The sequence below is a fragment of the Marmota monax genome, unplaced genomic scaffold (assembly GCF_021218885.2).
Source record: "Marmota monax isolate L192 unplaced genomic scaffold, Marmota_monax_Labrador192_F-V1.1 WCK01_AAM20220418_F8-fsc00021, whole genome shotgun sequence".
NCBI classification, from domain to species: Eukaryota; Metazoa; Chordata; class Mammalia; order Rodentia; family Sciuridae; genus Marmota; species Marmota monax.
Window position 1 is genome coordinate 25,233,072 of NW_026695228.1, and position 23,650 is coordinate 25,256,721.

The 23,650-nt window shown below is 62.4% G+C and overlaps 1 protein-coding gene across 7 annotated transcripts in view; it reads left to right on the forward strand.

The window, feature by feature from the left end:
* Positions 1–22,299, forward strand: part of Cacna1a (calcium voltage-gated channel subunit alpha1 A) — a 245,765-nt gene extending 223,466 nt beyond the window's left edge. For 4 of the 7 annotated variants that reach the window (XM_058576793.1, XM_058576794.1, XM_058576791.1 and 1 more), the window contains 16 exons: positions 1,203–1,319; positions 1,631–1,696; positions 1,866–1,981; positions 3,685–3,835; positions 4,966–5,093; positions 7,240–7,336; positions 9,837–9,942; positions 14,811–14,918; positions 15,014–15,114; positions 16,105–16,214; positions 16,317–16,455; positions 16,584–16,697; positions 18,544–18,579; positions 19,538–19,724; positions 19,943–20,193; positions 20,839–22,299. In XM_058576793.1, coding sequence (XP_058432776.1) covers positions 1,203–1,319; positions 1,631–1,696; positions 1,866–1,981; positions 3,685–3,835; positions 4,966–5,093; positions 7,240–7,336; positions 9,837–9,942; positions 14,811–14,918; positions 15,014–15,114; positions 16,105–16,214; positions 16,317–16,455; positions 16,584–16,697; positions 18,544–18,579; positions 19,538–19,724; positions 19,943–20,193; positions 20,839–21,549 — 2,538 coding nt within the window. In that variant the 3' untranslated portion in view covers positions 21,550–22,299. Of the gene's footprint in view, positions 1–1,202; positions 1,320–1,630; positions 1,697–1,865; positions 1,982–3,684; positions 3,836–4,965; positions 5,094–6,383; positions 6,481–7,239; positions 7,337–9,836; positions 9,943–14,810; positions 14,919–15,013; positions 15,115–16,104; positions 16,215–16,316; positions 16,456–16,583; positions 16,698–18,543; positions 18,580–19,537; positions 19,725–19,942; positions 20,194–20,838 lie in introns of all 7 variants that reach the window. The other 3 variants (XM_058576792.1, XM_058576797.1, XM_058576795.1) reach the window with 3 other exon arrangements.
* The last annotated feature ends 1,351 nt before the right edge of the window (positions 22,300–23,650 follow it).

Consider the following 23,650-nt stretch of genomic DNA (forward strand, 5'->3'; position numbering starts at 1 on the left):
GGCCAAACAGGTCCACGTGTGATTTCTAGCCGCCCAGCCAGGGTCCCCTGAAGCCTCAGGACGGTCATGTAAACACCCACGAGTTGTGACCACCATTCCCGCCAGCCTCCTGCTCCACTTTTAGCTTGGGTGGGAGGACACAGAGGCAGTGACCAGACAAGCTTTTTTGAGCAAATCAGAGTCCACCCAGGGAGGTCCTGGGGGCAGGGACGGCCCCACCTCCCGGCCCCCTGCACCTGCCCCTTGGTGGGCTGGGGGTTAATTCGGAGCTCACCCGCCCCATGGGAGCTGAGTCGTTCCTGCTTCCCGCAGGCCTGGTCCCGTGACACTCCACCCAGCCCCAGAAGCTGAGAAGCCATCCCTGAGAGGGGGGAAAAGGGCCCCAAATGCATCTTCTCCGACTCAGCGGGCAGCGAGGACTCACCCTGCAGCCGAACAGCCCCAGCTCCCTCCCGTCCTCCCCATTCCCGCTCGCCAAGGGGGTAAGGAAAGATGCTCGTCTGCTTCTCCCCATTGGCTCCAGCCGCTGCTCCTCTTGGCCGTGGGGTGAGGTCAGGGCGGGCAGGAGCGGGTGGGCAGCTCGGCAGGGCAGGGCAGGGCAGGGTGCCCGGTGAGTCCCGTGACAGATGCATTTCTGGCTCGGAGCGTAACATGCCCTCGGAACCCGCACAAGTCCTCCAGGCCTGAGCGTGCTGGCGACCCCCACCCCGCCCCCCGCCCCGGTGTTTGTGCATCGTACACGTGTGATGGGTTCCGCAACTTGACCCGCTTGTGTCCTATCGTCTCAGTGCATTTGGTTGTTGGGAGAAATAAAAACCATCTCGATTTTTTTCCTGATTGGATGATTCGGATATATTTTCTTTTCCTTGATCTTTTGTTATTTCTTTCCCACCCCGTTCCCTTCTCCTCCTTCCCCCTTTTCTTTCCTTTTCCCCACTGCGGGTGGGGCTGGCAGGGAGGGCGGGTGCTTTTGAGTTGATGCCTTTCCTTCTTCCCACCCTCTGCCCCTGACTCCCTTCCGTTTTTCGAGTTTTCCCTCTGCACCATTGCATTAATAGTGCTTTCTCTCCTCTCCCTCCTTATTTGGGGTCTGGCTTGCTTTTTTCCTGTTGGTTGGCTTCATGTAGGGGCCTCTGTGAGTGGTGACAGCTCTGAGCTCCTGGGGTGGGTGGATGGTCACCCCTCTCCCTCCATCTCCCCAGAATAACTTCATCAACCTGAGTTTTCTCCGCCTCTTCCGGGCTGCCCGGCTCATCAAACTCCTCCGTCAGGGTTACACCATCCGCATTCTTCTCTGGACCTTCGTGCAGTCCTTCAAGGTGAGCCCCTGCCCCTGCCCCTGCCCCTGGCCCAGGGCTCAGAAGCGCGGACTCCTGTGCTCCAGAGGAATCAAACTGGACGTGACTCTGTGCAGGAGCCATCCTGGGATGCCGCCTTCGGGCTCCTATCTAACTTCCTGCCCCTGGGGTGTCTTCAGAGCTCTGAAGGCCTCATCACAGAGCCCCGGTGTGCAGCGCTGGCGGGACTCGCGTGGCATGTGGCCCCCCGACCAGTGGGGGGCGCGCTGGGACAAGGGAAGGAAATGGTGGGCCGAGGGGCCCAGCACCCCTCACTGCCTTCCCTCCCGCAGGCCCTGCCCTATGTGTGCCTGCTGATTGCCATGCTCTTCTTCATCTACGCCATCATCGGGATGCAGGTGAGCGCGCACTCCAAGGTGTCGGGCCACCCAGAGGGGCAGCCGCCCCCAGGCAGGAGCGGCCCAGTGGAGCCCAAATCCGGTGGCAAAGAGATGGAGCTGGCTTCCCTGAAGCCACGGGCTGCGGGGCGGCAGGGCTGGCCCTGGTGGTCACCCTCCCATTCCGCAGGTGTTTGGCAACATCGGCATCGACGTGGAGGACGAGGACAGTGATGAGGACGAGTTCCAAATCACTGAGCACAACAACTTCCGGACCTTCTTCCAGGCGCTCATGCTTCTCTTCCGGTGAGAGGGGGCGTGGCTTCACCCTTCCACGGGGTGGGGAGGCCTTCATTCTTCTCTTCCCGCGTGTGTGTGTGTGTGTGTGTGTGTGTGTGTGTGTGTGTGTGTGTGTGGCGGGTTCTCACTCTTCTCTTCCGGTGAGGAGTGCCACGTCCGTCCCTTCCGGTAGGGAACATGTGCTAATCTCTTAGGTGTCCCACTCTCCCACTCCCCTTCTGGGGAGGTTTGGTACGGGCGTGCGGGGCGCAAGGGTCCATGGCAGGGCAGTTGCTGAAGGCCTTCTTCAGGCTTCAACTCGTTGAATCCCCCTGACTGCCTCCTGAGGTGGGGACGCTCGAACACCCCATCCGACACTTGAGGAAATTGAGGCTTAGGGCTGTTGAGGTTGATCCTTTGGTGAAGCCTGGCAGCACGTCCTGCATTCGCCGAGCGGAGGTTTATTGAGCAGCTACTGTGTTCCAGGCACTGCCACACCCCGGGATACGGCAGAGGGAGAGGGAAAACACTTTCTTCCCTTTGAAAGTTAATTTTCCCATGAGGAAGACACATAATTGGTAAAGCAATTATAGGAGATCCTAGATGGAGATAAAATTTTAGATCAGGAGGGCATGGGGATTGGGGTGTGGTAAGCCCAGTTACTTGGGAGGCTGAAGTAGGAGGATCATAAGTTCGAGGCCAGCTGGGCAACTTAGTGAGACCCTGTCTCAAAATAAAATAAAAAAGGGCTGGGAATGTGAGTAGCTCAGTGGTAGAACACCCCTGGGTTCAATCCCCAATACCACACACACACAAAGAAAAAAAGGAGGAGGAGAGGGGACACAGAAAGAAATAGTGTCTGATGCCCCTTGTAGGAGGTGCCTAGAATAGGTGAATTCAGAGTGGGAAAGCGGAACAGTGGGTGCGGGGCTGGGGGCGGAGAGCAGGGAGTTACTACTTACAGGGAACAGAATTGGGGAGGGTGAGAAAGTTCTGGGGTGGGCGGTGCTGACAGTCACTAACGGTGTGACAGCAGTTGGTGCCACTGAGTTGTGTGTTTCAAAGTGGTTAAAATGGTCTATTTAAGAATTTTGCCGCAATAAAAAAAAAAAAGGTTCATCTAACAACAAAAAGAAGGGGATGGAGGGCCTCCAGACAGGTGTGACGTTAGAGGGACAAAGGTGAGGAGGGAGCCATGTGGATGTCAGGAAGGGTGGCAGAAAAGGCAGAGGGGACAGCTGGCACAGGGACCCTGTGGCCAGGACACGGCTGGCACGTTGGAGGACAGTGAGGGGCCAGCACACCCGGAGCACAGTGACCCAGGGAGAAAAGACTCATGAGAGTCACCTGGAGGGAGGAGAGCTTTTCGGTTATGCAGATGTCCCTGTGCCCAGTCCGGCCGGGTCCAGCCTGTCGGGTGGAGCGTGGGCCTCAGCTTGCCCCGTCCTGGGGGCGGAACCCAGCCTCGCGTGTGAGCGAGCCCTCTGCCCCTGAGGAGCTCCCCACCCAGCACCAGCATTTTCAAAAGTCCCCGTGGGCTTTAAAGCTCAGCCGAGGAGGAGAATGTCCCACCCGATGTCCTAGGGAGGGGAGGCAGTGGACCTGGGGCTCAGATCGGCCCACCCAGCTCCAGAGCCCGGTGTTTGACCCACACGCGCCCCTTCCCAAGAGGCCTTGGCCTCCAGCCAGAGCCGGGTGCCCAGGCCCCTGATGCCCCTCCCTGTCCTCAGGAGTGCCACCGGGGAAGCCTGGCACAACATCATGCTCTCCTGCCTCAGTGGGAAGCCATGTGACAAGAACTCCGGCATCCTGACAGCCGACTGTGGCAACGAGTTCGCCTATTTTTACTTCGTTTCCTTCATCTTCCTCTGCTCCTTTCTGGTGAGTCTGCGGGCGGGGAGGCCGGGCGGGCCTGGGCCCCTCTCTGCCTCAGGAACAGATTTCTCTAGGATGAGACCGATCGGCTCCTTCAGGGCTGCTCCCAGCCGGCCTGGGGCTCAGTGAACCCAAGTTTCGCAGTGTGGATCCCGCTGAGCTTGGGGGCACCCCAACTTGCACCCTCTGGTTGCCCCCGGCACTAGATGACCACGTCAGCTCAGGGAAAGTCAGGCACAGTGTAATCCCAGCAGCTCAGGAGGCTGAGGCAGGAGGATGGCGAGTTCACAGCCAGCCTCAGCAGCTCAGTGAGCCCCTGTCTCTAAATTAAACACAAAATAGGGCTGGGGATGGGGCTCTGTGGTCGAGGGCCCCCGGAGTTCAATCCCAGGTACCAAAAAAAAAAATGCGTAAGAAAATCAGCTTGAAGGAAGGAGCCTTCTCCTGGCTCAGGGCCTCAGCCATGTGGGTCCATGGGCACTGGAGCCACTGGCATGGGCCTGGGGGTGGGGGGGCAGGAAGCGGAGGGAGACGGAGAAAGAGCCAAAGACCCAATAGACCTTCCAGGGCGTGCCCCCAGCGAGGCCCCACTTCCTGTTTCCACCACCTCCAACACCTTCAGTTATGACCCTGTCATTGGGTCAGTGCTGATGAGGTCCCAGCCCATGTGACCTAGTCACTTCCCAAGCCCCACCTCCGAACACTGCCGAACACTAGGTTGAGCATTGGGGAACATTCCAGATCCAACTGATAGCCCTGTCCGTCCCCGCAATATGGTGACAGCCAAAAGCGTCACCAGACATTGCTGCCATTCCCTGGGGAAGGCCAGGATCCCCTCCATTGGAGACCCAGGTGGGGGAGGATCTGGGGTCCTCCCAAGCGGCGGTCCCCTTAGTGTGACCCATTTCCCAGCCCCCCCCACCATCCATCTTTGTCTCTCTCGGTCTCCATCTGCCCTTCTCCCTCCCCGTCTGCACCCCAGCTCACCCTCGCTGGTCCTCCTTGGGTCAGCCAGTGTCTCCTCGGGGTCCACTGCCGCTCTCTGTCCCCGGGCCTCTGCGTGAGTTCAGTGGGGTGCGTCCGCCAGCCACCCCAGCTCTCTCCCTCCTACTCCCCTCTCCCCCGGGGCCCCACAGATGCTGAACCTCTTCGTCGCCGTCATCATGGACAACTTTGAGTACCTCACCCGAGACTCCTCCATCCTGGGCCCCCACCACCTGGACGAATACGTGCGTGTCTGGGCTGAGTACGACCCTGCCGCTTGGTAAGGAGTGCCTGGGTCCTCCGGCCACAGGGGCCTCCTGCCGGAGCTGGGACATGGGCAGGCGGGTCCTGGGCGTTGGTCCCAGGCTCTGGCAGGGACCCCACCTGCGTCGGTCCAGAGGAGACAAGGAGAACCGGGACCCTAAGTGCGCCGCAGCCTAAGTGCTCAGGGTCTCACCCCTGCCAAAGCCCAGTCCCCTAGGAAGAGAGGGGAGGGTCACCCGGAGTATGAGGGAGCCCTGCCGCGCCCTGAAGGGTTAGCGCAGCAGGCCCTGGGAGGAGCTGAAGCCTCCAGTGGACTCCACTGGGGCGTAGGGGAGAGGCTGGCCCAGCTGGGCAGCCGAGATCTGGTATAAGATGGGAGCCCCGGAACCCCTTCAAAACCTGGAACGAGCTGGCTGCCGTGACGCACGCCTGACACCCAGCGGCTCCGGAGGCTGAGGCGGGAGGATCACGAGTTCACAGCCAGCCTCAGCAACAGCAAGGTGCTAAGCAATTCAGGGAGACCCTGTCTCTAAATAAAAGACAAAATTGGGCTGGGGACATGGCTCAGTGGTCATGTGACCCTGAGATCAATCCCCAGTAACCATTAAAACAAAACCACTAGAGCGGCTGGGGGCGGTGGGCCCTTGCCTCTCCATGACCTTGAAGGAAGAGCGTCCATCTCTGGAGACCAGAGGCCACTGCGGGCTGTGGAGTCCCAGCTCAGCTCCCCCGTACCTGGGTGGGCTCTGAGTGTGCTCGACACCAGGCCCTTGCAGACACTCAGAGGCCCCTGGAGCGGCCTGGAGCCCCCAGCCATGGGGACTCTAGGTGGGGCTGGTCTCGGCACCTGAAAGAGCATTACTGGGGGGGCCTCGGTGGCCGAGTCCTCCTGTCCTCTGGCCACCGCCCTGGCAGGGAGGCCTCAGGGAGGGGGCGGGAGGATGGGTCTCTCCAGCCCTGCAGCCCAGACAAGCCCTCCCCAGGCCAGAGGTGCCGCGGGTTCCTAACTCTTCCTCTTTTGATTTTAGGTCCGTCGCTGTCCCCCTCCTCTCTGTCACCGGCCCCCTCAGTGTAGCCCACATAGATTGTGCCCGGAGGCAAGAAGCCGAGGGCCTGGGGGGAGGTGCGGGTCTAGGACCCCCAGCACAGCCACCAGACCCGCCCGGGGCCCAGTGTCCGAATGTCCCCAGAGACCTCTCCTCTCCCAAGCCTGCAGCAGTCCCTGAGACCAGGAGGTCCAGCCCTGCTGTCCCAGCCCCGCCGCGGGCTGGGGGCGGGCGCTCACTAACCCTGTCTTCCCTTGCAGCGGTCGCATCCATTATAAGGACATGTACAGTTTATTGCGCGTAATCTCCCCCCCTCTCGGCCTAGGCAAGAAATGTCCTCATAGGGTTGCTTGCAAGGTTTGACTTCCACTAAAACCTGCTAGCATCCTGGAATGAGCGTGGCTTGGGGTCTCCAATATATATATTTCATATATATATATATATATCTCTAAACACAGAGCCATCTCTCTCTTGCATTGAACTAGAAGACGCGTAGGCGACAGAATGCGGCCATGTGGTCGATGAAGCATGGAGGCACACTCCTGTGTTCCCTCGGCCATCTCTGCTTGCTCTTAGCTGGCCGCCCATCCCGGGGTCTCCACGCCACCCCAGATCAGCTCCACCTCGGGGTGGGGTGTGACTCTGCACTGCCCCACGCTCCACTCTCCCCTGTACCCCACTCCCAGAGCCCCAGCCCCCTCCCCACCTGGCCCCCTCCCCCTCGGCCCCCTCAGAGACCAGCCTCAGCCAAACCAGAGAATGTCGCCCCTCTTTCAAAAAGACCCCGCGAGCGAGGCTCAGCTCCCGGCTGCCCGCCAGGAGACCCCCCTCCGCACCCGCCACGTCCCAGCTCCAACCCAGGTCGAGCCCGACTCTCCCCTGCTCGTGAGCAGTGAAATACTCATTTTTAATCACCTTTTCTTCCATTTTTTCCTCCTCTTTTCCATTTGTTTGAAATCTCTATTTTATCGTTTCTCTGCATCTTTCTCTATTTTTTCGGCTCCTGTGGTTTGTTTTTTTTTTTTTTTTTGGTTTTGGTTTTGGTTTTTCCTCCGTTCCCCCCTCCTCCGCCCCCTCCCTTGGTTCTGTCCCTCGTTTTCTGTTCTGTGCTGCCAGGGGCCGCATGCCTTACCCGGACATGTATCAGATGCTGAGACACATGTCTCCGCCCCTGGGTCTGGGGAAGAAGTGTCCGGCCAGAGTGGCCTACAAGGTAGTCTACCTGTGCCGACCACGGCGTCCAGGCACTGGGGATTTTCAGTGCTCGACAGAAACGCCGGCCGAGCCTTCTTCCACCCCCCTCTTTTCTTCTTGTTTTTTCTTTTTTCTTTTCTCCTTGAGCAACTGGCTCCTGCCGTCCCTCTACTCTAAGCAGCACAGTGTTGTCCTTTCTGATGAGTGTCTACGTGCTCTGAGACTCCATTATGGCCGACATGCTGGAGGGAGGGGGGGGACACCCAGGTCCCCTGGCGGCCACTCGGTCCCTGGGGAACCAAATTGGACACAACCTGCTTCCAGGGAGTCACAGTGGCATCTCTGCCCCCCAGAGCAGCCCCTGCACCCAGGACAGGACAGGCACCCTGCAGGAGAGAAGGCTAGGCCCCGGCCCATCTTCTGTGCCACCTGAGTCCCCAGGCCCCGGGGACCTTCCACGCACACACCTGAAGCTGATCTCTGACTCAGGCCTTGGGGATCCAATGCTCCCAAGAGCTCCCCCTCCCCTGGAGGTGCCTCCCCCGCCCCCATCCCACGCCACCCATCCCCCAAAGACACCCCAACCGGCCTCTCCGTTGTTCCAGAGTGGGCAGGCGGGCCGCAGCTGGACCCCTGGACGGTGGCACACTGACGCAGGCCATGCACGCTGCCTTGGCGGGGCCTGGGGCGGGCAGGCGCCGTGGCCGACCGGGGGGTGCATGCTTGCTGAGGGTGTGAGGGGCTGCCGCCAGGCGGCTGGGCCAGGCCCCAGGCCCCCCCTGGAATCTCCCGTGGCACCCCAGGACAAACGCTCTGTTCCCCCACTCATCCTCGAGAAGCTCAGGGACATACACCTGCAAGACCCCGTCCCCCAGAACAGTCATCCTCTTCCTGTCCAACCCTAACCCTAACCCTGACCTTTCCCGTGTCTCCTGTCTGTGTGATTCCCGCAGCCCCCGCCCCCACCCCTCTCACCTGGTCTGCCAGCCTCCCTCCCCTCCTCAGTGGAGGCCAGGACAAGCTGCCCTACCTGTCCCCCTCAAGCTCCCCCACCCCACACTGGGGATGGAACCCAGAGTGCCCTGCCTCTGAGCCACACCCGGCCTTCTTGTTTTGAGATGGTCTCACTAACCTGTCTGGGCTGGCCTTGAACTTACAATCCTCCTGCCTCAGCCTCTGAGCAACTGGGATTATAGGTGTGCACCACCACACCGGCTCCATTTCTCCTGTCCCTTCTCTCAGGGTGTGTGTGGGCACAGTAGAGGGGGAAGGAGACCCCTCGTTCCTCGTCTCTATGCAGAGCCTCCAAGGCACCTTTGTGCAAACTTAAAAGGGCACCCTTTCCACAGAATACTTTGTCTGCTGGGAAATTATTGTAACCCACGGATGTGATCAGACCAAGATACTTTTATGCTAATGAGAGGAACTATTATATTAAATATGCAAATCCATGATTTCTGAGATGGGGAGCCCTTTGTGCAGTGTATAACCTGCACGGCTGTACACCAAGCCCCCCCTCTGTGTTCTTTTATTTTTTTTTAATATTTTCTTTTTAGGTGTAGATGGACACAACACAATGCCTTTATTTTTATGTGGTGCTGAGGCTCAAACCTGGGTCCCAGCCGTGCTAGGCGAGCTCTGGCGCTGAGCCACAATCCCAGCCCCACCCTCTCTGTGTTTAACCACTACCTCCCTCCCTGACCTGCCCCAGACACCACTTGTTCCCTCCCCAGGTTTCCTGTCCCCTACCCTCTTTCCCTGTTTCCTGTCGATGTGTATCAGAAATCCCTGGTGAATCCCAAAGCCCTATCTGTGCCACCTCTGTCTGGGCTGGTGCACACCAGCCTGACACCCCCTCCGTCACCACCCAGCAGGGGACAGAGCCCCTGCCTGGGACACAGGGAATATCATCTTCCCTGGGCCTGGGAATGCCCCACCCCTGTTCCCTCCTGCTGCACACAGCCCAGGTCCGGCCATGCCCCCAGATGACACTTTCCACAGAGCTATGAATGAGTCTCGAGATTCCGTCTGCATGCGCCTGTCTGTGCTGTTCCGTGTCACCTCGCTGCATGCTGCGAGGGGCCTGCCCCACCCGCGGGGGCGCCTGCCTGCTGCCTCCCAGAGGAATGTGACCTGTGCCCACCCGGGCTGCCCTGGTCCAGCCGAACAGGGGCGGGGCGGGTGCCTGCGACTGTGGCCGGGGACCCTCTGCTGGCTGCTGCACGTGCTGCTGGACTGGGCTTTGCTCTCTCTGGGGTCAGACGGGGACGGAGCCATCCAGCAGAGCTCTGAGGCCCGGCGGCCTGGGAGGGCGGCGGGACGCGGAGGGGCGAGGACGCGCAGGAGAGCCCCGTGCCCTCCCTGCGGCCACCGGAGGAGACTAGGAAACTCAGAGCTGGGCGTGGGGCCGCCGTGGCCTTCAGAGTTCTCCTGGAGGTCCCCAATGGGGTGGGTGTGGCTCGCCGGGGACCCCAGCGGAGGACCCAAGAGTGACGGCCCTCCCCCGGGGTTCTCTGTAGAGGCTCCTGCGGATGGATTTGCCCGTCGCGGATGACAACACCGTCCACTTCAACTCCACCCTCATGGCTCTGATCCGCACAGCCCTGGACATCAAGATAGCCAAGGGTAAGGGCAGGGCCAACTGGTCGCCCGGAGTGGGGAAGCAGGCACAGGGCAGAGATGCCACCCCTTTGTCGCCGGGCACTCTTCCGCAAACCCTCAGTGTGTCCGCCAGACACCCCTGTAGACAGGGGGGCTCCCCAAGAAGGTTCTGAGGGAAAAGTCTGGGGAGAAGGCTCCGGAGGCGCAAAGGCCCTGAGGCAGGCGTGGGGCAGGACAGAGCCCCCGCAGCCAGGGGCTGCCTCAACCGACCTGGCCTCTGAGGAGGAGAAGCCCCGGTGTCTAGAGCAGAGGCAGGGACCCCTCTGTGGGGACCACAGACCCGGGCGGTCAACCTGAGTTAGTCCAATGTCTGTCACTGTCGTGAAATGAGGCCGGGAACCTTATGAAGAACAGCAGCTGGGCCCGGGACAGCTCAGCGGCAGGGCGCCTGCCATGGTGCACGGGCCCTGGGTCTGGCCCCCAGCCCCACAAACAAAAAGAAAAGCAGCTTATTTAGCTCCGAGTCTCAAGTACCACCAGATTCAGTGGCTGCGGACGTCCCTGTGTCAGGAGGCGGTTCTCAGGTGCCCGAGGGCCCTGAGTTCCACACGGGCTGGGCTCTGAAGGACCCGGAAGAACTTGGCTGTGACTTTATCCAGGAGCCTTCAGTCCCCGGCCACAGGACCGAGGCTGGCCTCTTCGGGGTTCCCTGGGGCACCCACTCCCCGCCCCTCCCTGGACGCCCTGAGCTTCCTCTGCTGCCTGCCAAGGCCACAGGGGACAGATAAGCCCCTCATTTTGCAGGTTCTCAGATATTATGTCGCCACCCTGCGCACCTGGGAGGCAGGTGGGAGCCCTCTCTGTCCCTCTGCCTCCGTCCCTCTCTTCTCTGTGTCTGTCCAGGAGAATCTGGAAAAGGCCATTCCCCCGTGCCTCCCTGTGACCTAGGTGTTATGTTGGACCCGGTGCCTCCTCCTGAGGGACTTAGGCCTCCCTCTGCCCCAGGCCAAGAGGGCAGAGCCGCCACCTGCCTGGGTAGATGTAAACCCGCAGCCCTGGCAACCCCTGGAGGGCACTGACCCTGATGGGCAGCAGTGGGGTCTCCGGGGGACAGGAGCTCCGGGCCGGGCAGTAACAGGGGCCAGAGCACCCGGTGGCCACACCGTCCTTCCCCGCACACGGCATTCCCAAGGCAGGGCCGCCCTTGCCTTGTCCTTGGAAGGGCCCCCTGGCCCCAGTGTGACTCAGCAGCCTAGGAGGATAAGATGGGGTCCCAAGTTCAAGGCCAGCCTTGGCACCTTAGCGCAGTCTCAACAGGGGCTGGATGTGGCTCAGTGGTGAGCGCCCGGGTTCCATCCCTGGTACCAAGAAGAAAGAGGAAGGAAGGAGGGGGAGAGCCCTGGCCCGAGCCCCAGAGCCAGCCCGGGGCTCGTCCCGGTCACCGTGGCCGGCCAGCCAGAGGGCCAGGTCCCCACCGCCCTTCCTCCCACAGACCGCGGGGGCCAGCAGCAGCGCTCGGCTGGTCCAGCACAGGGTCCGCAGCCGTCCACAAGGGTCTGGGCCTCCTGAGCTGAGAGCCTCGGCTGGCCCTGCTTCCTGGCACCCTGTCTGGGGCCCGCACTGGCCACCATGTTGGTGGCTCTGAGCAAAAGCATTAGTTGAGCACCTGCTGTGTGCCCAGCCCTGCCCTTGGCATTTGGGATACCACAGGGGAGAGCGACCTCCTGTCCCCGGGCACCGAGGAGAGAGGGGCACAATACACACTGCAGCTGAGGCAAGAGCCGGCCAGCCACCTGGTGGAGGGGCAGCCCGCAGGCCTGGGCCCCCGGAGCCACCAAGTAGAGTAAACAGCTAGAGGGTGACAAGCGCCAGGGCGAGAAGAGCAGGGGGAGATGGGGTCCAGGTTCAGAGACAGAGGCAGAGGCAGTTCCGCCCTCACGGACACTGGCCAGTGTCCAGGGACCTTCTTGGTTGTCTCTGCATGGAGTGGCCTCTGGTGTGTCGAACCCTGAGAGGTGGCTCTGCGTTCCCCAGCACAGGGGCACCTGCAGCCATGAGGTGAGGTCCAGCTGACCACGCAGGGGACACAGGAGGCAGACCCCTCGGGCAGCACCAGAGGCAAGGCCAGCTGGGGTGATGTTGCCCACCTCCCAAGGGACCTCCTGCCCCAGAATCACCAGTGCCACTAGTTCTGTACCCAAGAAGGAGCAAGCCCAGGGCAGCCGCATACGAACCCGCCACCTCGCAGAGGGCTCACCATGCCTTTCCCAGCCTGAGTGCAGCCCAGAGCCACTGGGCAGAGGGTTCCCAGCCAGGGCATTGTGTCCCAGGGACACCTGGCAGTGCCCGCCACAGCCTGGGTCTCCACGTGGGCAGGGGGGTGCTTCCCGCTCAGCACCCACAGCTCCCAGATGCCTCAGCCAGGATCAGTGCCCAGTGTCATGGCTGGCGAGGTCAGAGGCCCTGCTCTGGCCTGAGCGCAGGTGTTTGTCTGCTCAGGCCACCAGGACCACACGCTGGGTGGCCACAGGATTGTCTTCAGCCTTAGCCTTGGCGCCAAGGGGCCACCCTCCCCGGCCCTTTTGTCCAGGACACCAGCTGCCCTCCTAGGGCCCCACTGACCTCAATGAGGCTCCAGCCGTGGCCATGGTGGTGGTGAGGGCTGCACCGTATGAACTTGGCAGGGGACGGGGACATAGTTCAGCCCCTCATAGCAGATGGTTTCTTCTCTCCCAGAGAAACTGGAAACATGTTTGTAGTTTATTTCTTTTTATAATTTTATACCTTTATTTGTTGGTTTCTATGGGGTCTGAGGATGGAGCCCAGGGCCTCGCACGGGCTAGGCAAGCGCTCTACCCCTGAGCCTCAGCCCAGCCCCGTTCATCTTATTTTAAATTAACATGTAATTATCACAGCTGTCTGCGGGGCGCGGTGTGCGTGGGATAGCACCCAGTGCCCCCAGCGCCTGTGATTTCTTTGTGTTGGGAACATTTAAAATCCTCCTGAGGGCAGGCACGCTGGTGCCCACCTGTAATTCCAGTAGCTCAGGAGGCCGAGGCAGGAGGATCTCAGGTTCCAGGCCAGCCTCAGCGCCTTAGCGAGACCCTGTCTTAAAAGAAAAAAGGAGGCCGGGGGTGCGCCAGTGGAGGAGCATTCCTGGTTCAAGCCCCAGCTCTGCAAAGAGAAAGGAAGAAGAAAAGGTTCCTGCGCCAAGGGATCCCAGGTCATCCCCAATAGTCTTCACCTCCCAACCCGAGGATCGGCCCCAGGGACCGCAGAACTCCACATCCCTAGACCCTGTGGCCACGAGAGAAAAGAAAGGGAAGCCAGGCGCGAGTGCGGTGCTGCACGCCTGTGGTCCCAGCCACCGGGGAGGCTGAGGCAGGATCACTGGAGCCAGGAGTGAGTTGCCCGCGTGGGCAACATAGCGAGACCCTGAGTCCAAAAAGAAAGGGGAGAAAACGGGCTGCGCGCGCCCTCTCGCGGTGAGATAGGGGAAACCACTTAAGTCAAAAGAGAAAGCCGAAGTCCATAGAAAGCGATGGGTGGGGGGACGGTGCTTGGTGACCGAGGTCCCCTAGGCCTCTTCAGCAGAGGATCTGAGCAGACCCCTGCAGGAGGAGGGGAGAGAGGGGGCCACGCAGATTTTCTTAGGAAATTATCCTAGCTCAGAAAGCACGGCCTGAGGCAGGAGCATGCCGGGCACATTTAAGGAGCAGTGAGGAGGTCGGTGCGGCTGAAGGGGAGTGAGGAGGAGCCGCGGGGCTGAGGACAGAGCAGGCAGGGAACCGTGAGCCCGGCCTGAGAATTCGGGCGCTCCGCCCGAGTGGGGCCTGACGCAGGTGCTCGCGGCGCCCTCTGGTGGCGGCATGCGGAGTCGACAGCGGGAGCCGGAGCGAGCCCAGGTCCGAGGAGGCGGGGTGGGGGAGCAGCAGTTCAACTGTCCCTGGCTTCAGTGTCCTTGCTCCAAAATAGATCTGAGCTTTGAGTTTCACCTGCGCGTTAGCAAAAAGGCCCTTCTAGAGCCAGGGTGCAGCTCAGTGGTAGAGCCCTTGCCTAGCTTGCGTGAGGCCCTGGGTTCCATCCCAGCACTAAAAAAAAAAACAAAACATTTTGGCTCAAGGTATGGAAGGTCCAGCATCAGGGGACCTCTTCTGGTGAGGTCCTTCTGGTTATCAGAGTCCCAGGCACCAATCACATGGAGAGAGACGGGTAGTACCCGTGGCTGTGTGTCTTTGCTGTCTGCCCTTTCAGTCTCCAAGCCTCAGGATCCAATCCAGGGACAGCGCCCTCATGGCCTGTTTAATCCTGATGGCCTCCTCGAGGCCCCTCCAGGACTGTAGTCCTCACACCTCACGAGAGGAACTGGGTTCCAACAGGGGCTTGAGAGGGGGTGGCCCACGTTCAAAGGATAGAGCTGCAGTACTGACCCTGGGGGAGACGCTGTCCGAGGGCTGGATGCACATTAACTCCCTTGGTCCTCAGCCAGACAGATTAGGGACCGTTGTCACCCCATTCCCAGATGGAGTTACTGAGGTTCCTAATGGTGCACGTGCAGAGGCTGGGTGTGGCTCAGTGGCAGAAGGCGCTGGGTTCTATCCCCAGCACAGAGAGAGTCTAGCGACTTAGCCAGGCACTTGTGACAGTGGCAGCCAGGACTGGGCCCTCAGCTGACCCAGCCCCTTGCAGCACTGGACTCTCCCTACAAAGCCGTCCCCAGCCCTGGCCCTGCCGAGGACCAGGACTTCCTCTGGGCCAGGCCTGGGGCACTAGAGACTCCATGGGGATCACAGCGGCTGTGGCCACACTCTAGGGAGCTGCTGGCTTGGCAGCTGCCCCAGAGGCTGCTGGTGCCGGGGAGGCGGTCAGCATCTGTTGCGCCCACACTGCAGGTGGGGCCGACAAGCAGCAGATGGACGCAGAGCTGCGGAAGGAGATGATGGCCATCTGGCCAAACCTGTCCCAGAAGACGCTGGACCTGCTGGTCACACCTCACAAATGTAAGAGCCGAGCCCACCCTGGGCCGGGACTCCCAGCACAGCGGGGGCGGGAGCCAGGAGGGGCGGGCGGCACCTGAGCTCTCCTGTGCCCCCAGCCACGGACCTGACGGTGGGGAAGATCTACGCAGCCATGATGATCATGGAGTATTACCGGCAAAGCAAGGCCAAGAAGCTGCAGGCCATGCGCGAGGAGCAGGTACCAGCATCCATCGCCCTGAGGACACCCAAGCTGGAAGACATGGGCTGACTTGTTACCATGGGAACCAACCAGGACTAGGGCAGGTCACTGCCAAGCAGGGCCATCACAAGGAAATGCAGCCTGGACGATTCGTCCCCTTCACCAGCACTTGCTGAAGGTCACTGGGTGTTGGGTGCTGTCCCCAGTGCTCAGGGTCATCGGTCATCGGGGGGTTGCAGATGGGAGCAGAACAGACCAGATTCCTGCCCTCGGAGAGCAGCCGTTCTAGGTGGGGACCCACCAACAGCAGCAAGTGACTAAGCACATCTCATGGTGGCAAATAATGAGGGCCATGGCGCCCTGCAGACCTGAAGAGGGGAGAGGAGGGGACCGGAAGGCAGGGAGGGAGGACGGCAGGAGCAGGCCGGTACCCAGGGTACAGAGTCCTCGGCAGAGGGAAGAGACAGTGCAAAGGCTGAGGCTGGAGGAGGAGGAGGATGTAGAGGGGCAGAGGACGGTGAACCAGGGGGACATTGGGCTGGAGTCACAGGGCAGAGCTCAGAGATGGAGGGGACACTCTGGCTTTTATCCCAACTGAGAGGGGAGCTGGAAGGGTCCTGCACAGCGGATGGGCCAGGTCTAGCCCATGGACACCCTCCGGGCACTGAGGTGGGGGAGCCAGGAGGGCTGGGCTGCTCCAGGTGCCAGGTGCCAGGCAGAGGCCTGGGCTGGGGCGGCTGGGGAGTGGATCCAGGTGGATCACTGAGTGACTGATCAGCAGGGACTTCTGGGCGCCGGGGGAAGCCAGGCCCAGGGTTCCATCCCGGACACTGCAAAAAGTGGTGGGGGACTTCTGGAATGTCACAGGGTGGGGTCTAAGCACCCCCTCCAAAGCCTCCCCTGCTCTGCTCAGCTCAGCCTTCTCTACAGCCTGAGCCTCCGTTCCCCTCCTTCATCCCCACCCCGTCCCTGGCCCTGTGCACACATGCTGCTCTCTGCCCCCCCCAGAACCGGACCCCTCTCATGTTCCAGCGCATGGAGCCCCCGTCCCCGTCACAGGAGGGGGGACCGGGCCAGAATGCCCTCCCCTCCACCCAGCTGGACCCCGGAGTCAGCCTGTGAGTGTGGGTCTGGCCAGAGTGGTGAGGGGGGCAGTGAGGTGCCAGCGCCCAGGCGGAACCCCTGAGTGCCCCGCCCACCTGCCTCTGTGTCCCCCACAGGATGGCTCATGAAGGCGGCATCAAGGAGAGTCCGTCCTGGGTGACGCAGCGGGCCCAGGAGATGTTCCAGAAGACGGGCACGTGGAGCCCAGAGCGAGGGCCCCCGGCCGACCTGCCCAACAGTCAGCCCAGCTCTCAGGTGCCCCTGCCCCCACGGGTCCCAGGTCGCCGGCGCCTGCAGCAGGCACCCCCCACAGACACCGAGCCTTCCCTGGGGCCCCCGTGTCAGGCCCCGGGGCTAACCAGGCCCTGCCCTCTGCCCCGCAGTCGGTGGAGATGCGCGAGATGGGCACCGATGGCTACTCGGACAGCGAGCACTACCTCCCCATGGAAGGCCAGGCCCGCGCCGCCTCCATGCCCCGCCTCCCGGCCGAGAACCAGGTGAGGGCTTTCACCGCCCCAGCGGGGCCACCGCACCGTGCGGGCAGGCCCCCTCCTGCAGCCCCCATGCTGGCCTCACCGGGAGCCCCTGAGCACCTGGCCCTCTGCCCCCCCTGGTGGAGCCAGGAAGGGGAGGGCCCTGGGGTGAGCTTGGTGGCCGCGGCCAGTGGTTCTCCTCGGCCCTGCTGGGGACAGAGAGGGAGGGGCCGCGGCCGGGAGAGCTGCCCTCCGGAAGCCACGGCCCAGGGGGCACCGCCCTGCTCGGAGCCGGCCCTGTGCTGGGAGGATCCAAGTTCAAGGCCGCCCCGGGCAGTTAGCCAGACCCCGTCTGAAAACCTGAGGGAGGGCCGAGGTGCAGAGCGGGGTGGAGCCGCGGGCTCAGTCCCCGACGACCAGCCCAGGCCACTACCGGGCTGGGCGTGGCCCGCGTGCAGCCGCCTGGCCCCGCACACGCCCTGGGTTCCCTCCCAGCACTGGGGAAAAACAGCACGCGCACCTCGAAATTCCACGCACCTCCCGCACACGCACCTCACACACGCACCTCACACGCACACCTCATACACGCCCACCTCACGCACCCGCACCTCAAGCACACGTCATGCACGCGCACTTCACGCACCCACCCTTCATTCACGCACCCGCCCTTCACGCGCGCAACTAACACGCTCAACTCACGCACATGCACCTCACGCACGTGCACCTCACACCTGACACCTGCATACCTCACGCACCCGCACTTCACACCTGCGCACCCCACGTACCCACCCCTCACACGCGCACCCACAAACACGCACCTCACGCACCCGCCCTTCAGGCACGCAACTCACACACACGCACCTTATGCACCTCAAGTACCCACACCTCCACCTCACACCTGCGCACCTCACGCACCCACCCCTCACACGCCCACTCACGCACGTGCACCTTGCACACCTCATGCACCCGCACCTCACGTGCACGCACCTTGCACGCACACCTCACACCCGCATCTCATACACCCCACATGCGTGCACACCAGCACACTCACTTGTGCGTGGCGTGTGCCGGGCACTCACACTTATGGGTCTGGGTCGGGCGGTCCTGGGAGGCAGGGCTGGGGGTGTGGGCAGCTGCGGGCGTGTCCCTGTCGGGTCTCCGTGCGGCTGCGGAGCAGCGTGTGCCTGCTGCGTGTGTCTGCGTGGCCATTTGCCCCGCGGCTGAGCCCACTCGCGGGGAGGCAGGAGGGACCATCCCACCGCCGTCCTGAAGAGGGCAGAGGCCAGCAGCATGGCGGGCTGCCTGCGGGCTTTCCAAGTGCGGCTGGAGTGCAGGGCGGCGCCCCTGGCGGCTGCGGGGCCGGGAGCGGCGGGCGGCTTGTCTGGCTGGGGAGCTTCAGTGCTGTGCTGTGGCTGTCTGCACCGGCGCAGGCCGCGCTGTGCCTAGCGGGGCCAGGGTGGCCCGAGGGCCTGGCCTCTGGTGGCTGTGAGGCTGGGTGCGAGGCCCTGTGCTGCATGTTGCTGCCGGGTCCCTGGACTGGGGACGTGGCTGCTGGGCCCCAGAGAAGACCTGGCGTGGCAGCTGGGGCCCCCCTGGAAGCTGGGAGCCTCCCCGGGAGCCAGGGCCAGGGCACTGCATGGGCAGGGGCCTGTGCCCAGCCGCCCCCTCTGTTGGTGTCGTGCCTCTGCCATCTGTCTGTGTGTCTGTCTCCTCTGTACCTGCTGGGGACAGCCAGCGGCCTGCTCACCAGGACCTGCCCCCCTCCCCACACCTCTCCATGCTCTGCCCTCCACCCCCTCCTCCCTGCCTTTTATATTTATTTTCTTCTTTCTGTTCTTTCTGTGTGCACCATCCCGTGGGGCTGTGACAGAGGAGAAGGGGCCGGCCACGTGGGAATGACCTCAGTGTATGTACGCCCTGCAGCCCCAGCTGGGCTCGGCCCCTCTTCCTCCCCAGCCCCTGGGGCACTCCCCATCTCTGGCCGCCTGGCCCCACCTTTCTTTGCAGACCACACCCTCCCCCATGGAGCCCTCTCCTCGTGTGTGTGTCCTGTGTGTGGGGGCCACCCCCCACTCCCCTCGTCACAGCCCCGCCGGCCCCTCTCTCTGGGGGTCGTCCTCCAGCTCCACCGTGGACCCAGCCCTGCAGTCTGAGTCCTTCACAGCCCCCGCCTCGGGCAGGGCGTCCAGCAGCAAGCAGGCGGGTCCTGCGTGAGGGTGGGGTCCACGCCATGTCCCTGCTGCTCTCTTCCGCTGGCCACAGAGAACCACAGGCCCTGCATGGGTCAGGGCTTGACCCCGGGGGTGCAGCGAGTGCAGGCCAAGGATGGGCGTCCACAGGGCCTCGAGTGCCAGGGCAGCCCCTAGCCTGGACCTGGGCAGCTGGCGCCAGAGTCAAGGGGCCAGAAGATAGGGGCCCCCCGGCCAGCGAGGTGCTGAGCTGAGCTGGGCCGGGGGAACCTGGCTCCTCGCCATCCCTGGAGGGCAAGTGACAGCCAGGGCAGGTGTGGACCTGCAGCCCAGGGCTCCCAGGCTTGCACCCTGTAGGGGGACAGTGCTTCCCTTCATCCAGCTGCCCACCCTGGCTGGGCCCCCAGGGCTGTGGGTCCTGAGAATCAGTGGCGGGGAGAGGGGCCAGTGGACCTGGAAAGAGGAGGACAGAGGAGTTCCCAGGGCTCTGCTCTCACCGCAGCCTAGCCAGCCTGTGTCCAGGACCCCAGCGCACCCCTGGACCCGCTCCCCAGATGGCCACACCCCAGTCTCAGATGGCCATGCACCAGCCAGGCTGCCAGGACTGGGCGGGAAGGACGGCACTTCTCAGTGCTGGCCTCTGACTCCAGCCCACGGCCTGTCCCCCAACCCCAGACCATCTCCGACACCAGCCCCATGAAGCGCTCAGCGTCGGTGCTGGGCCCCAAGGCTCGGCGTCTGGACGACTACTCCCTGGAGAGGGTCCCCCCAGAGGAGAACCAGCGGCACCACCAGCGCCGCCGGGACCGTGGCCACCGCGCCTCTGAGCGCTCCCTGGGCCGCTACACGGACGTGGACACAGGTGGGCTGCTGCAGGGACTCCACAGGGCGGAGGAGGTGGAGAGGGACAAGACTGGACAGGGGACAGGTGCCGCTGCAAAGAGCGCAGGGACCGGAATCGCAACCGGCCTTGGCTGTCGCCAGGCCTCTCTCTAGGGCCCCTGGACCCCGGCTCCTGTGTGCACACCCTGCCACTCCCCAAGGCTACCTGTGGTCTGTCCTTCTGTGTTTCCGGCCCAGGCTTGGGAACGGACCTGAGCATGACCACCCAATCGGGGGACCTGCCGCCCAAAGAGCGGGACCAGGAACGGGGCCGACCCAAGGACCGGAAGCATCGGCAACACCACCACCACCACCACCACCACCACCCCCCGCCCCCCGACAAGGAGCGCTACGCCCAGGAGCGGCCTGACCACGGTCGGGCCAGGGCTCGGGACCAGCGCTGGTCCCGCTCGCCCAGCGAGGGCCGAGAGCACATGGCGCACCGGCAGGTGGGTGTGGCACGCGGCAACCGCAGGCGGGGACCGGCCCCCCCAGCCACACCTGCAGGCGGCCCCCCCACCCACGGCCACCCGGGCAGGTCCCGATCCGGCACACGCTGGCCTCCTGGAGCCCAGGGCCCCGGGCGGGGGTGGCCCTGCGCCCTGACCGGCTCCCTCGCCCGCCCCCGCCGTAGCCCCGCCGCCGCCGCTCCCTCCTTGGTTGCGGGGCGCGTAGGAGCCCAGGACCCGCGCGGTCGGTCCCCGCGTCCCGCCCGCGCTGCCCCCGCCTCCCGCTTTCCTTTAACCCGGCTTCCCTTTTCGTTTCGATTATGATTTCTGTCCTATGGACGCCTGTGAGTAATTTTTGAAACTTCTGCTATTTTAACCCCGAAACTTACAAAACTCCGTCTCTCATTTCTCTTCTCACTTTGTTGTGTTGGTTTTGACCCCCCCTCCTGTCTCCCCCTCCCTGTGGCTGTGGCTTTTCTCCTTTTTTTCCATTCGAATGTCCTGTGTCCCCTCCTGCTCCTGGACCCTCTCCTGTCCCGTTCGGTTTCCCTTGCCCTCCCCCCCTCCTGTGTCTCCTCCCGTCTCCTCCTGGTTGATTTTGTTGTATCTTTTTTTTTGATTTCCTTTGTTTCAATTTTCGTGTAGGGCAGTAGTTCGGTCAGTGGAAGCCCAGCCCCCTCAACATCTGGTACCAGCACTCCACGGCGGGGACGCCGCCAGCTCCCCCAGACCCCCTCCACTCCCCGGCCACACGTGTCCTATTCCCCCGTGATCCGTAAGGCCGCCGCCCCGGGCCCCCCGCAGCAGCAGCAGCAGCAGCAGGCGGTGGCCAGGCCGGGCCGGGCGGCCACCAGCGGCCCTCGGAGGTACCCGGGCCCCGCCGCAGAGCCGCTGGCCGGGGAGCGGCCGACCACTGGGGGCCACGGCAGCAGCCGCTCGCCCGGGATGGAGCGGCGAGCTCCGGGCCCTGCCAGGAGCGAGTCCCCCAGGGCCTGTCGCCACGGAGGGTCCCGGTGGCCGACGTCGGGTCCGCACATGTCCGAGGGACCCCCGGGTCCCCGGCACCACGGCTACTACCGGGGCTCTGACTACGAGGAGGCCGATGGCCCGGGCGGCGGCGGGGAGGCCATGGCCGGGCCGTACGACGCGCCACCCCTCCCACGACACACGTCCTCGGGCGCCGCCGGGCGATCGCCCAGGACTCCCCGGGCCCACGGCCCAGCCTCGCCTTCCCGCCACGGCCGGAGACTCCCCAACGGCTACTACCCGGTCCACGGAGTGGCCAGGCCCCGAGGGCCGGGCTCCCGGAAAGGCCTGCACGAGCCCTTCAGCGAGAGCGACGACGATTGGTGCTAAGTCCGGGCGAGGTGGCCCCTCACCCGCCCGGCGCCCCCACGCACCCCACGCACACACCCCGCCGGGAGGAGCCGCGGCCCGGGCCGCCTCGCCGCCACCTGCCCAGCTCCGCGGGCCCAGAGGACCCGCCCGACACAAGACCCCAGCCTCGGGGCCAGGGCTGGGCCGCGAGGGGGTCCCACAAACCCCTCGGCCAGAAAAGAGCCTCCCGGGCATGGACGGCCCCCCAGCCCTGACCTCCCCCGGCCAGGGGCTCTGGGGCGCGGCCGAAGACAGACCAACCACAGCCAAGGGATTCGAAGCACTCAGCCCTTTTTGGAGAACTTTGGGGAAAACGGGAAAAAACAAAAACAACAACAACAACAACATTTTTAAAAGAAAAACGGGGAGAAAACAAATCGCTTCTATTGATGAGTTTTATCATCTCAATTGAATCCTTTCCCTGGTGATTGAATGCTGGTGGCTGCTGTGGCGAGGACACAAGGAAGGATGCCACCCCAGAGCCCCACGCAGACGGGACACATCACACTCCCTCAGCCACACACAGGAGTGCTTGCTGGTGATACCAAACCCTCCTATTACTGCCTGCAGAAGTCAATTTAAAGAAAAATAATAACAATAAACAATTTTAAAAAGGACAAAAAAAATAATGATTGAGAAAAAGAAACATTTTTTTCTGACATTTGGTCCTGCTTGAAATAACAAAAGAGAAAAAAAACAAAACGGAAAAAAAAAAAAAAAAAAACACCACCACAATTCCCTGGCTTCTTTTTTCCTTTTTTTCCTACCTTGTTTGAAAACCGTGGGCTTGGGACTGTGAATTATTGCATGACATTAAAAAGAAAAAAAAAATAATAAAAAAAGTTGAATTCAAGGGCTTTCAGATTAGCGTGGTCTTTGTCCTTTGCCAAGTGCTGCCCAGGTCTCTTTGGGGGGATGTTGGCGTCTGGAACAAGGGGTGAAACTAGTGATGGGGTGTGTCTAGCAAAGGAGTGCTTACCCAGAATACACCAGGCCCTTGCCCTGAGGATGGGGGGTCACAGCTCAGGACACACTGAGGACCCACCCCTGGCCTGCACCAAGCCTCTCTCTGGCACCTCCCAACACCCCAGCAGTTGTCTCCACAGGGCTCTGCCCCAGAATGAGGGCGTGGATTTTCCTGAGAGGTCCCTACATGATGGGCAGCCAGTGAGGACTTCAGAGGTCAATGTTGGGAGCAGCCCTGGGAGGGCAGGGCTGGGCCTGGCCAGCTCCAGGCAAGGGTTTTGTATCAGACACATGAGTGAGAGCCAGGTGTGGTGGCACACAGCTGTGATCCCTGCTCCTCGGGAGGTTCGGGAGGTTCGGTTCGGGGCCAGCTTAGGCAACTTAACCCTATCCCTAACCCTAACTCCAGCTCAGCACCCCTAGGTTCCATCCCCAGTACTGGGACATATACAAAAGTAATCCAGTCTCCCTGCCCCAGGCACTGGACTAGGGATAGAACCCAGGGGTGCTCTACCCCTGAGCTACATCCCCAGCCCTTTTTATTTTTTATTTTGAAACAAACTCTTGCTAATTTTCCCAAGCTGGCCTCAGACTTGAGATCCTCCTGCCTCAGCCTCCTGAGTCCCTGGGACTACAGGCTGCACCACCATAGTGGGCCACCATGTGGTCTTACGGACACCCCTCGAAGGGTTGCAATGGCCCTCAGGACGGTGGGCCTCTTTGAGAACCGTTGTCCCCAGTAGTAGTGGCCCATGGTGACACATTCTTTACTACCACCATCATTATCAAGCACGACAGCGAGTGTCTCCCCCAGATCCTGCTCCACCCCATACCTGGGGCACGGGAGGCTATGGGTTCCAGTGGGGGGCAGGCAGAGGGCTAAGACAGCCCTGCAGGAAGCGGCCGGCCAAGGAGAACCAGGAGGGTTGGTTTTAACCTCCTCACCGAGCTGCCTGGCCATCCCCACCACACAGGTTTCTGAGCCAGCAGCCTGGGCCTGGCAGCCTCTGACCACGGCTCACCTTCCACGGTGCTGGGGCGGCATGTGTTCAGGGGCCCACATGGTAAGCAAGGGCTGGTGGATGTCCCTCCGCAGCCAGGACAGTCATCCCAA